This window comes from Chelmon rostratus, chromosome 8 (assembly GCF_017976325.1).
Source record: "Chelmon rostratus isolate fCheRos1 chromosome 8, fCheRos1.pri, whole genome shotgun sequence".
Lineage (NCBI taxonomy): Eukaryota > Metazoa > Chordata > Actinopteri > Chaetodontiformes > Chaetodontidae > Chelmon > Chelmon rostratus.
Window position 1 is genome coordinate 3,633,466 of NC_055665.1, and position 12,329 is coordinate 3,645,794.

General features: G+C 40.3%; 2 protein-coding genes across 4 annotated transcripts in view; both read right to left on the reverse strand.

Annotated features, from left to right (window-relative positions):
- Positions 1 to 5,991, reverse strand: part of LOC121611067 (SREBF chaperone) — a 39,599-nt gene extending 33,608 nt beyond the window's left edge. Inside the window, exon 1 of the mRNA XM_041943449.1 lies at positions 5,846 to 5,991. The gene's annotated coding sequence lies outside the window, so the exon portion shown is untranslated. The remainder of the gene's footprint in view (positions 1 to 5,845) is intronic.
- Positions 5,992 to 6,123: 132 nt separating this feature from the next.
- elp6 (elongator acetyltransferase complex subunit 6) lies at positions 6,124 to 10,257 on the reverse strand. Of its 3 annotated transcripts, XM_041942936.1 has the most exons (8): positions 9,996 to 10,257; positions 9,688 to 9,766; positions 9,510 to 9,580; positions 8,801 to 8,925; positions 8,290 to 8,506; positions 7,910 to 8,071; positions 7,450 to 7,569; positions 6,657 to 6,788 (listed from the first exon to the last, which is right to left on the reverse strand). In XM_041942936.1, exons 1-7 carry the CDS (start codon positions 10,047 to 10,049, stop codon positions 7,462 to 7,464), a joined length of 816 nt encoding a protein of 271 aa, XP_041798870.1. In that variant the 5' UTR covers positions 10,050 to 10,257; the 3' UTR covers positions 6,657 to 6,788; positions 7,450 to 7,461. The 3 variants fall into 3 exon arrangements, with proteins under 3 accessions (XP_041798868.1, XP_041798869.1, XP_041798870.1); XM_041942934.1 differs by lacking the exon at positions 7,450 to 7,569 and having other exon boundaries at positions 6,124 to 6,788; XM_041942935.1 differs by having other exon boundaries at positions 6,124 to 7,569.
- Between the last annotated feature and the right edge of the window lie 2,072 nt (positions 10,258 to 12,329).

Genomic DNA, 12,329 nt, shown 5'->3' on the forward strand with positions numbered 1-12,329 from the left:
TTGTCAACTTGGGCTCTGAGAAATTATACTGAGAATTTTTTGCCTTGCATTTGTGTGCACTGCTGCACTTTCTTTAAAACAATTTACTTTACCTGATTTTATTTACCCTTTTACTTTATTTTACTAGTATTTATATCTTATTTTGAAGTGGGTTTTATTTTCCTTCATATTCTAACAAATATTTGAAATATTATCTGTTATATATCGTTATATTATATGAATATTTTCTTTCTTTTTTACGGCAGACACTTGGTGCATGTGATCTCTTTGTTGTAAGGCACTTTGAGCTGCATTTCTTGTAAGAAAGGTGCTATACAAATACAGTTTATTATTATTATTACTATTATTAAGACTTCAGAAACATGAGGTATTAAATCTGCACTGGTGTGAGCCAGAGAAAGACAGAACATTTGCTACATAGCCTGCCACAAATATACAGCAGAGACACTAATTTACCATTCGTCAGTGCAGCCTTGACAGAGAGTCTGTATGTGATCTGTGACAGCTTTCTTGATTTCTGGAGTGCCAGAAAGACCAGGATTAATAAAAATATATGTGAAACAAAAGTAGATGCAGCCTAGGGGTAATTTTTGTTAATATCATGTTGTATCTCGTTAGGAAAATCCTGTGTACATCTCCACAGACACACAAGCAACACACACAGACAGACAGAGGTCAGCTCTGTCCTGAACATTTGATTAGTTATATTCTCCATGTGTTGCCATATGTACGTGCTGCTGATGACAGGCATCGTGTGTTTTTCCAGCTCATACAGGAGTCACATGCCAGGCAGAACTTGAACACACAGTTCATTCACCAACAGAAAAGGTGTGGACACATTCCCACCAGTTGGAAATATACAACTCCGGCTGAGCAGCAACACTGAGGCGAGCAGACACAGTAGTACATGTTGCACGGATCACACATAGATAAAACAACCACCACCAGGTTCCCTGTCAAGAGTCTTTTGTTATTAGACAAGTAGATTCCACTTCCAATCAGGTGGGAAAGGACAGCAGGGTAAGATGACCAACGCAAAAGAAAGAAGCATTTAATGAAGGTCCTTTTTAAGTTCATACCAGTGCTGCGACGATTAATCAATTCATAGACTGACAAGTTCATTGACAACAATTTTGGTAATCAATCATTTCAGTTATTTATTTGGGAAAATATTTGCATTTTGCTGGTTTACAATTTTAAAATATAAGAAATTACTGTATTCTCTTTTCATTTCATCACTGCAAATTGTGGCGGCCATTTTTCACAATCTGCAAACATGAGTAAAAGTCAGTTACAGCCTTAATGTTCACTCAAGAAACGACACGTTTTAAGTACATTAATTTTACAATAGTACTGAAACAACGCTGAACATGGTTATTCTGTTTAGGCCTGAAAGAATTAGCCAATTAACAATTAACAATCAACAGATATTTAATCAGCAAGTTCAGTTCATTTAAGTCTTCAAGCAAAAATGCCAAACACTGTCACCGTCACTGTTTTTCCAAATGTAAGGACTTCATGTTTTTGTTTGTTTAATATCGTTGTAAATATATTATCTTTGTGTTTTGGTCTGTTGGTAAGACAAAACGCGACATCTCATTATTCCACTATGGGCGCTCTGACATTTTATAAACCAAAGGATTAAATCAGTCCTGAAGAAAATAATGAACAGATTTATCGATCGATATCTTCGAGTTTGGGCTGTTGGTCAGAAAAAGCAACTTCGAGACGTTACCTTAGGCTCTGGGAAACGGTGATGGGTGAACCACTACTGTGCATTACTACATTAGACACAATTCTTCAAGGATGTAAAACAACTGGTTGGATTTTAATTACATTTTTAGGCATTCTGCAGATGATAACACAATATGGTATATAATGGTATAATAATACATTCATATCATCCCCAATATGATTCCACTGAAAGTCATGACAGTGATAATACTGAATTGCTGCCCAGTCGTATTAAATACTATACACTGCACAGTATCATGGCTCCATGATTGCCAGCAGTCTGAACACTGATTTAAGAACAATAAGATCTGAATCCAAAAAAATCTGAACTCTGCCTAATGGGTGGTTCACCTAACTTCAAACAAAATGGGTTCCTTCAGTTTCCCATATCAACTCGATCTCCTGTTGACTTCTCTGCCCAATCTCAGCTCTTGTCTCTCTGTTTGCTCAGCAGACAGGTTCAGCGCTGCCTATCAGCGTTTGTAGTTACACACTGCTTTATTACAGTGTTAAACCGGCTGCCCCAGCGCACATACTGCAGCTGGATCTGTACAGTCTCTTGTTCTACTAACCATTACCACCTGAACGTCTCTTTTGCCTAAGCTTCTCATCAGATTATTCGTTAACCATGCCAGAACACATAGCTTCGTCACATCAGCCGTTTACAACGCTGTACCCATCACACAAGTCCTCAGCTGTTCTAAAACCATACCTGCTAATGGGAGCCCAGGTTAGCTCTCTGGCTCGTGTCTGTTTATGTCCTCTGAAAGCAGCAGCACTCGGTTTCTTAAGCTTAAGCGGTGCCTTGTGGTTAACATAGTGCTCCCCTCTTGATTCAGGCAGAGTATGCGACTGCTTGGCTCGTCCTCCCGGGAGCAACGGAAACATTCCCTGGGAGGAATTCACCTCAGGAGTCTCTTGATCTGCTGTTATAAATACCCTATACAGTAAAAACAGCAACGTCCTTACAAGCTTGCACAATGGGTTCTGCAGAGGTGAAAAAGGGCTTTGAAGCAAAGCCTTTCTGCTCTTTGTTTCTGTAGGAAAGTCGACTCTCAGCCAGGTTCTGGTCCTGCTCACGGCCTTGCAAGGGAAAACTTTCAATGAATGCCTCCATCTCTCAGCTGTCTGCCCAGTTCACTGCCTGCTGTGGTGTTACGTGGGTGTAGCAGCGAGACCTGATTTGGCAAAGGCTCAGCAGCATCTCCGTCAGTGAACTAATCCGGGATTGAGCCGATCGGAAACTCAACGAGCAGGGCTCAGGGCCTATGGCCACCCCCCATTGCTTCCCTCCTCTGCTGTTCACAGCCTCCTGGCAGTCTAGCCTGTATGTGGTAGCACGCCAAGTCATTCACATCTCAAAAGCATGACAAAAAAACAAGCAGGTTTGAGTTGGGAACTAAAATTTAACAACCAGGGTGGAAAATGAACACCAGCTCCTGGCCGAGCGCAGGTAAACTGTTGTTTCAGGATGGTGAGTTTGTGTTCTCTTCAGCCGCTTTTGCAGGTAACCAGCAATTGTTTAGAAATCCTATTCAGTCTGGCCAGATCGTTTTTGCTACGGTATACCAGCTACTACAGATGAGGGAATAAAAATAACATTTCTGCTTAAACTCAACATACCACAAATAACTCTTCATGGTACCAGCATGGAAAAAGTCTCAGCTAAAAAACCCTCAGCTTTTGCGCATATGTGCTAGGCAACTAATAATCTAACAAAGAGCAGTCTATACGCCTCCCACGTGAGAAGCCAGCACATTTACTTGCAAACAAAAACACAGCTACAGACATGACAGACACAGCGTTTCACATTATAAGCACAAATTGAGTTAGGGAGATCATTGTGGATCTTAATTAGGAGGGCTGCGGATTAAGCTAGATTTATAATGCCACAAGCCGACAGCATAACTATGAGCAAAATGGTGCACTGAGTTTATGCGTGCCCTGTATCAAAGCTATTTCAAAACTAAGATTTACACCCTTTACTGGAATGGGGAATTTGGCAAAGAGCAGAAATACCAGCTTACCTCTTTTCAACACTCCCTAAAATGCCCAGTTTGAAGGCATCTCCCGGGTTTATAGATTCCAATGGCATCATGAGCAACGTTCAGTATCATGCAAGTCATTTACTTGCCTTTAAATATTTCCAGTAAATTACTCGAAGCCCAAAACTATACCAATATCCACAAAAAATTCATGAGAGCTTCAGGCTGTGTCCATTTTCCGTAACATAACTGCATCAACATTTAATCCCATGGTTGCATAATGTGGAAGCATGCTGCTCTGATCAGTGACTCCCATTAGTCCTGTTGTAAATGTAGAGACAAGCAATGTGGATGAGCAGATAACTGCAACACAGCCTTTTACATCCAGAGCTGTTGACAAAAGAGGGAAATGTCCTGTCAATCAGTAACCGTACAGTAAGAATGAAGGATGTGTAATACACAGTCCATTTCCACACAAGGACTTCTGTGTTTCTCACAAGCTCTTTAGGGGAAGAACTTTTTTTATTAATATCATCTCCCAGTTAAGGTGCACATACCTTTAACAGAAAACTAAAGCTTGGGTAAGTTTCAAAATATTTTTTTTCCAGTACACATGACTGCTTTCCAATCTACAGACCAGGTTAAACTAGCCAAAACGGGGGAATAGCTGACACAAACCAGTGAACACATGCGGGGATGATGGGGCTGATGCAACCCTGTGGCAACATCACCTGCCAGGAACAAGCTAGCACTGTGGCTCCCGCAGCCAGGGCCACGGATGCCCAGGAGTGACAAACAAGGTTCCAGGACGGTCCTCAAACAAATAAAGTGTGCTTTCAGGTTTATCATGGCGGAATTTGACAAAACGCCAAGACAAGAGCTTGAGTAAGCCGTCGCGGATTCCCCCCTCAGTAGACATTCTGTACACATTTGGCTATCTCAGTCCCATTTACAACAAAGCATGTGTCAGATCAGTAGGTCTCTGGTAACACTCCAAACAAACAAACAAACATACAAAAACAACAATTCTATAGTTTGACATGTGAAGCTGGAGAACAAGTAACCACTAATCTGACCCATACAAGTAATTGCCTTATTATTACGTTGCTAGTCAAATTTCCAAAGCCAAAACACAAATAAGCATCGGTTTGTCCTCATTGGGAAAATTCATAACTGAGTCCCTCTTCAGGAACCTGTCGTCAAGGTGTCAACTGGCAAGCTAACTAATTAGCAACAGCTAGCTAACGTTAGCTACCAATATCTCGCGTGATCTATCTGATTTTCATTATATAACACTAATTCTAAGACTTTGCAGTGTCAGTCGGAATTAAATACTGGCACCCAAGTTTGCGACTTAAACAAAATGTATGGATTGTAGAAGTTAACGACAAATTCAGTAGTTGTTGGCTTGCTAACGTTATCTGAGTGCGTGACTGAGTTCATCTCTCGCATTAACACTGCTCCATAAACACAACGTATTCAAAGCTTACAGACCACATTTACGCAATTCACTGTTCTGTCTCATGTTTATGGGCACAACCATATATGCTCATCCAAGTGTAACGTTACTCTCAACTGTTACACCTTTTCTGTAGCTGCAGACAACTTGTGCTGCCACCAAGCTAAAGGCTAACATTCATAGCTAGCAACCGCCTAGCAGTGTTAGCTCCTCAATGAACCCATTGAACTCAATCAATATGCATTTTACTAATTGCCTAGAAAAGCTTGCGATAAACAGAAATTGTGCCATATATGCCACGAATGGCTAGCGTTATCATCTCCAGATTAACAGGACTGTCATTGCCTAGCTATGATAATAGTTTGTAGCCGACAACGCTGCCAAATAACCAAATTAATGCTAAAGTTAGCTTGCTTAGCACGGTGACGATGCTAAGTTGTATATTGTGGTTTGGGATGTCCGTTGTTCACATCAGATTTAGCAAAACAGAACTAATGCATGTTAGCCCAGCATCTGCACCCACGCTGCTATGGCTACAACAACGCTCAGTAGCTAACATCGAGTCATTAGACAATTCATAAGCTCCCATGCTTTCTTCCGTTACGGAGCTAACTTTCACAACGTTGCTAAGGCTAACCAGTTATAGCTTAACTGTTCGCACACTTACCTGAACAAACTTCAGAGACTCCCAAATATAGCTGCTGCTGTGGTCCTCTTGGTTAAAGTGGCGAAAAACCGCCGTGTTATTCCTTTGTTTTTGAAATTAGCTTAAGGTGAACTTCTATGCCTCGTACGTGATGCTGACATGCAGGAGCAGCGTTTCAAAACTGGTTGTCAAATCCCAGAGAGACCTCTCCACTTCGACCTCTCACCCTGCAGAGTGGAACGCAGTGACAGGGCGACCTCTAGTGTGCACACAGACAATGACAACATCTTCCACGGTTTTATTTCATTTTATTTAACCAACATCCAGCGATAGCTTTGTTCAGTGGTAACTGGTATTATTTCTTAATTATTATTCCCTTTAATCGGTCTACAGTCTGACTATGAGGCATTAATGTGCACTAACAATCACAAATGTAAATAGACTGCAATTATACATAGCCTGCTGTCAACGTACAAAAAATGATTCATCTACTGACTGAATACTGACAAAAGCATGTCTGTAGTCTGTAGTCACATCTTCAGCAGACCAGCCTCATAATCAGACTGAATTGCTCCTTTCTTGTATATTCACTTATCTGAATAGCTGAGAAAAATTTGCAAAGTGAGCTGCGTTTCAGAGGTCCCTCCTCCAGACAGTCTGGGGTCCAGACTCACACCAGTAAGCATCCAAATGTAATGCTCGGCTTTGGATGGTGAATTTGTCGAGTTCACCAACCACTTTGGCAGCCAAACAACCAACATCTGTATTGTGTAAATATAACAGTCATTTGCCAGATGTAAGAGACACAAAAGGTAAACTAGGAGGTTGTGAGGTAGAACTAGAGAACAGCACTGGATGTCCCACGAGCAAAGAAGGAGGCTCCTTTATCATGGACCTTGTACTGAAAGAGTTTCTTCTGGGTGTACTGTCCATCACCTTGTCTCCTCCTCCAACACACTTCCACCTGCAAACAAAGAACGCTATTGGTTTACTTACATTTTTATTCCAGAAATTCAACAGCTTTTCATGCATCTATCAATGACCTTCCTCAATATATACTTTAAATATATGTATGTAGCCTCTAACAGAACTCATGCCACGTGTCGCACCATTTTTCTCACCTTAAAAGTTATTGTTCCTGTATGTACATTGATTTCACTCAGATATCAGTACTTTAAAAGGGTTCAATCTGTGATTCATGTTCATAAAACCACAATTAAATGTAAGTTATTCCTGCTGCAGGTAATGACAGCATCAGTAATGTTTACAAAGACAAACGCAGATGTTTTTCATCTATAGACCAGACGGCATCATGTCATCATGTACCAATCGCCAAGGCTGCAGCCCCTTATGGCAGAAAGACTTGTGCAGCAGGTTGTAAAACAAACATATGAATGATCCTTCCTGGAAAGGAAAGGGATCCTAAAAGGAGAGCAGTAAGAATTTACGAGCCTCCAGAGAATGGTAATTCTTTATTTTGGCAGCAGTGAAAATTCCTTTTTGATCACAATAAATATGAATTAGATTCTGCCTTTTAAAGGATTCTAAATTTCAGCCTATCCACAACTGAAGAGTTTGCAATTAACAGGCTAGTTATTCATAGACAACATTCAGCCTAATGATACCTGGTAATTCTATCAAATATGTGTAGATGTCCAGATAAACAATTTCTGGCCACAGTGTTGGACTGAAGACTGAAGGAATGATGACTGACTGATTAGGCATCGTCTACTAGGTACTCGTGACTGCCCAGGTTCATGCAAGGAAGCAAAATAATTATTAGATGCAGTATATCCATAACACACAGGTTTGTTAAACAAGAAATGAATACATACAAATACACATCAAATTACACTGATATCTACAGGAGCTTCTGTTTTCTATCCAAGCTCCTCAAGTAGAGCTGAAATAATGAGCTGATTAATTGATGAGGCAATTACAAAACAAACTGACGTGACAAATTAATTGTTTTGATATCTTCAGTCCCAGCACAAATGTATATACAGTATACCTGGACTATGGGCACATCTAGAAGAAAATATATGTTCAATCATAATCAGAAATAATGTACAGAAAAACACACACCTGCCCGTGTATATCCCTGCAGAAGCCAGTCGGGAGACCCTGTACATGAAGAGTTAGGCTACACTGGTGCGTCAGGCCCTTCAGAAGTCTCTCTGAGCCTTCATCATCTCCATCGTCCTCCTCTTCCTCCCCATCACAGCGTGCCAGCATCACCACATTGCCCTGCAGGCACAGTTAAAGTCATGGTGGTACATTTTTATAAGAGATGTTCACTTTATCAAACCGTCTTTACTGAACATACTGCACAGAAAGTGAGTGCATCCATCAAAACAACGAAAAATTCAAGCCGGTGGAGACATTGTGACCATGTGAGTTGCAGCTTTAATTTAACACAATCCAAAGACAGCAACACAATCAAGCTTTGACAGCGAGAATCAAACCTGTAGCTGGGAGCAGATGGTGGCTCGGCAGTAGTGACTTAAGTCCAACACGGCTCCAACGCTCACCCCCAGACTCAGCAGCACACTGAGGTCATCCACCAGCAACACCGGGGGTCCCCACTCCTCTGCACCATCTGTTCCCTCTCCCGTGCCACCAGATCTGCTCATACTGGACTGGACAAACTCGTACAGACTCTTCAGACCAACTGAAGGGTCCCTGAAGACAGATGCCATGAGGGAGATAGAGGTAATGGGAGACAAGCAACAAGGTTAGACTGGCAAATGTGTGTTGTTATTACAGGATTCTTACGTAGGTACATCGATCTGGAAGTGCAGAAACTTCCATCTCTTTTTACATCTTGATATATTGGAAACAAAACATGAGTCATGCGAAAATGTAATCCAGGTTGATACACTCATATAGTTTGCAATGATAATTAAGTTTGTTTACATGGTGGTAACATCTGTCAGCAGCGAAACCCTAAAGAAAAAAGTGATTATTTGTTTGTACCTGAGGAAGTCCATGGCTTGACTTCCTGTGTTTGTTTCTTGAGGAATCAAAACAGACAGCGACTCCTGTAGTCCCTCTAAGAAAACCAGCTGCCCCTTTTCCTTTGCTTGTGCTAGGCTTACACCCTGAGGACACACATGTCAAACACAGATTCAGAGTCATCACTGGTGATGGCACAAAGCTAAAGGCTAACATTGCGAGCAAGTGTTTAGCTGTGTATACACACAGATTCAAGGTCATCATTGAATGCATGCCTCCTAAAACTAAAATCCAAAAGCTAAACGCAGACATCAACATTTGACTGACCATGTACCATGTGGCAACTGTTCTAATATATTATTTGCAGGCCTTTTATCCAGCACTCATCTTGACTGTAATTTTGGGTTTCTTTTTTTCCTAAGCAGTCAAAATTAGAGGCAAGCATCCAATAATGACCAATAAATAAATAAATCTGGCAATATTCCCGTGAACGAAAATGACTTAACAATACAGAAGCGATGGCAAAAGTAATAAGAAACAGGGATGGAAGCAGAAGAACTTTTTATTGGGCAAAGTGTGTTTTAGAGGAGTATGATTCCGCTGAATGATCTCATCGTATTACACTAACTGCATCATAAAATGTTAACTTTTCCTGTCATGAGGCCTTCAAACTACTTCATGAGTAAATGTTAAATGAAAATACAGCACAGGAGCAACAGTGGAGACTCACCAGTCTCTGGCTGACAGCGCTGTAATGATTGAAGGACTGCACCAGACCCAGAAACCACACTTTGCAGCGAGCTGAAACGAAAAAGAGAGACATAGTCTGTGGTTCAGACCCACCTAAATAAACTATATCACACCTGATTTAGCTGTTTCTCTCAGTTTGCTAACAGGTAAAAACTCACCTCGCAGGTACAAAGAGAGGAAGTGGTGAATGAGGAAAGAGGCATCACTCTGTCTGTCTGAGACCAAGATAAATTCTCCCTGTAGGTTGGGACGAAGATACAAATTTATCAATGAAGAAATGTGAATGCTGCATCTTTTTGCGGCTAATGTTGCATCGTTGCTGCAAACTACTGCGAATACAAGAGGAACCCACACATAGCAGCATTAGCCTGTAGAACAGTGTGTTACATCTTAACACAGCAGTGTGTGATGTTATCGTTCATATCACCGGTTAGATAAATTAAAAAGGCTTTAAAAAGCTCCTCACCTGTGTGAAGCTGTCGGGAGTGGTGTTCAAGATGCTATTCAGCTCTGTAAACATAGCTAACACTACTAGCTAACTCAACTCTAAATAACAAGCTAAACAGTTCGTAGGCGAGCTAAACAACGTGACAACATAGGAGTTGCTAGCGGGAATTCATCTCAAAATTTGTTTTGTAAATTCATAAGTTAAAAAGTAACGTCAGAGACTCTATTTGGAGTCATAATTTGACAGCTTTCCTCTCCGCTAGCTGCTGTGCTAAAATCAGGTAGCATGGTACCAAAGATGAGTTAAAACAAAAGCAGAGGTCTCACTCTGTACCTAAAAAAGCAGTACATTTAGACCACGAAGAAGCGGCTTACTATGGCATAAATATCTCACATTCAGTGTTATTTTTATATTACTCTACTATACAGGACAAAGCCCGAAGACTAAATTATAGGTTTTTCTTTGCTGTTTCGTGTAGAAACCAAACGCTTCATCTCTGCGATAGATTGGTCTCCATGGTGACAGTTATGTGTATTCACTTGATAGACGATCTTTGCCAGCCAGCACATGGCGACTTCTTCGACGTGTTTGCTGAAGATACCGCCTCCTGCTGGTGCTAGCGTGTTAATGAGTAATAGTAGTAATAACAGTTGATACACATTGGTAGGAGTGGTGGTGATATATTAGTACCACTAGAAATAAAAGTTACGTGCAGGAATAAAGTCGATCTTTCAAAGCTCTGCTCTTCTTTAGTTCACTCTAGATTGTAATTTTGTTTTTAATGAATGCATTTTTAGCATCAAACATGACCCAAAACAGAATTTTCCTCTAACGATATTTCTGTGACATGAGAAACACAAAATATTTTCCTGTTATCTATAACATTACTTTCTAATCTGCCTGTTTGCATCCACTGAAGGAGTCTCCTCTATGCTTGCAAACTTGAAAACTCTGAGATTACACTATCCAGAGTGACTTTTGCACCAGGAAACCAGATGTGAAACTCATTCATACCATCACTTTGCTTTTCATATGAATACATTAATTATATATAGAGGTTATAAAGCAGGAATTCTAAGCTCATGTCAGAATACATGTCAAAACACCAACTAGAGGATGGCTGCAAAAATGTACTGAATCAGCTGAACTCAAGTCTGCATGTGTCTGCAGCACAACTCTTTAATAAGGCATATAACAACATGACATATATCACAGTGAAGTTGAAGCTGTTAGGTGAGATATGCTTTGAGTTGAACATTTTGAAATCTTCAAAAAGGAATATTTGCAATATGTCTTTCTGTTTAGAAATCTGAGTTTTTATTTGCCAAGTGAAATCAGCATTAAGTCATACTGTAGTAGAAGATGCTATTTATGAAGAAGCATTTATCAGGAAATACTCAAGAAGCCCACGCTGGAGGTTTCTTACCCGATGATTACTAAGTTAGGCAATTAAAAACTTAAATGGCAATCAAATGTTATTGCAGTGTTAAACAAATTATAAGATCTGCCACCTCAAATATAGACCTGTTGTCATATAAATATTTTATCACCTATTCTTGACGCTCGATGCCAACAGCAGGTGTGTGGCTCTGCATTGAATAGAAGAGCAGAAAACCTCTCTTAAGTGCGATCAAATTCAGGCAGGTTCATGTAAGTCATCCATCTTATACTCCTGGTTCATGCAGTAAAACAATTTGAAGTAAAATGGGAGATAGAAAATTAACAGCTGATCATTTTTGAATCAGCAGATGGCAGTGTGCAGCTCTCACACAGCTCACTATCAAACACATCAAGACTGTAAATCTTGAGCTTTTTAATCTGTACATGTGGTTCATATTGTCCTACTAACAATACTAGTTACTACTAGCAATACCATCCCCAAGCTGCTGCAATGCATGTTTGAGTAATTATACCTGAGTAAAACCTTTCCATCCCCACTGTTTATGTGCTACAGTACAGCAAGTGTTGTAGTCAAGTCACCAAACCCTGACTCTACTTTGGAAATTTGGAAACCAAGACAAGAAGACGTGCAAATTTACATTTGTCACACCAACAGATAATTTATTAGATAGCATTTTTGCTCTCGGTTCTTTGCTGCAGTCGTATAATTAGTTTTTGTCTTTAAAATATTATAATCTAAAGTCCAGTATTCACTCTCCTAACTTTGCTTTTCTGCAGTAAAGCTGCAGGTCGTCGAACCAAAACACTGAGCTGAAAGTCACTAAAAGCCTCTGTGGAGGCTCTGATAGGTGATGGGTTCATCACTACAAGTGACTCTTTATTAGAAGGGATAATTTGATCCATCGTTAATATAAGAACATTGATTAGTGCAGCTTTAAAATGACAACTGTA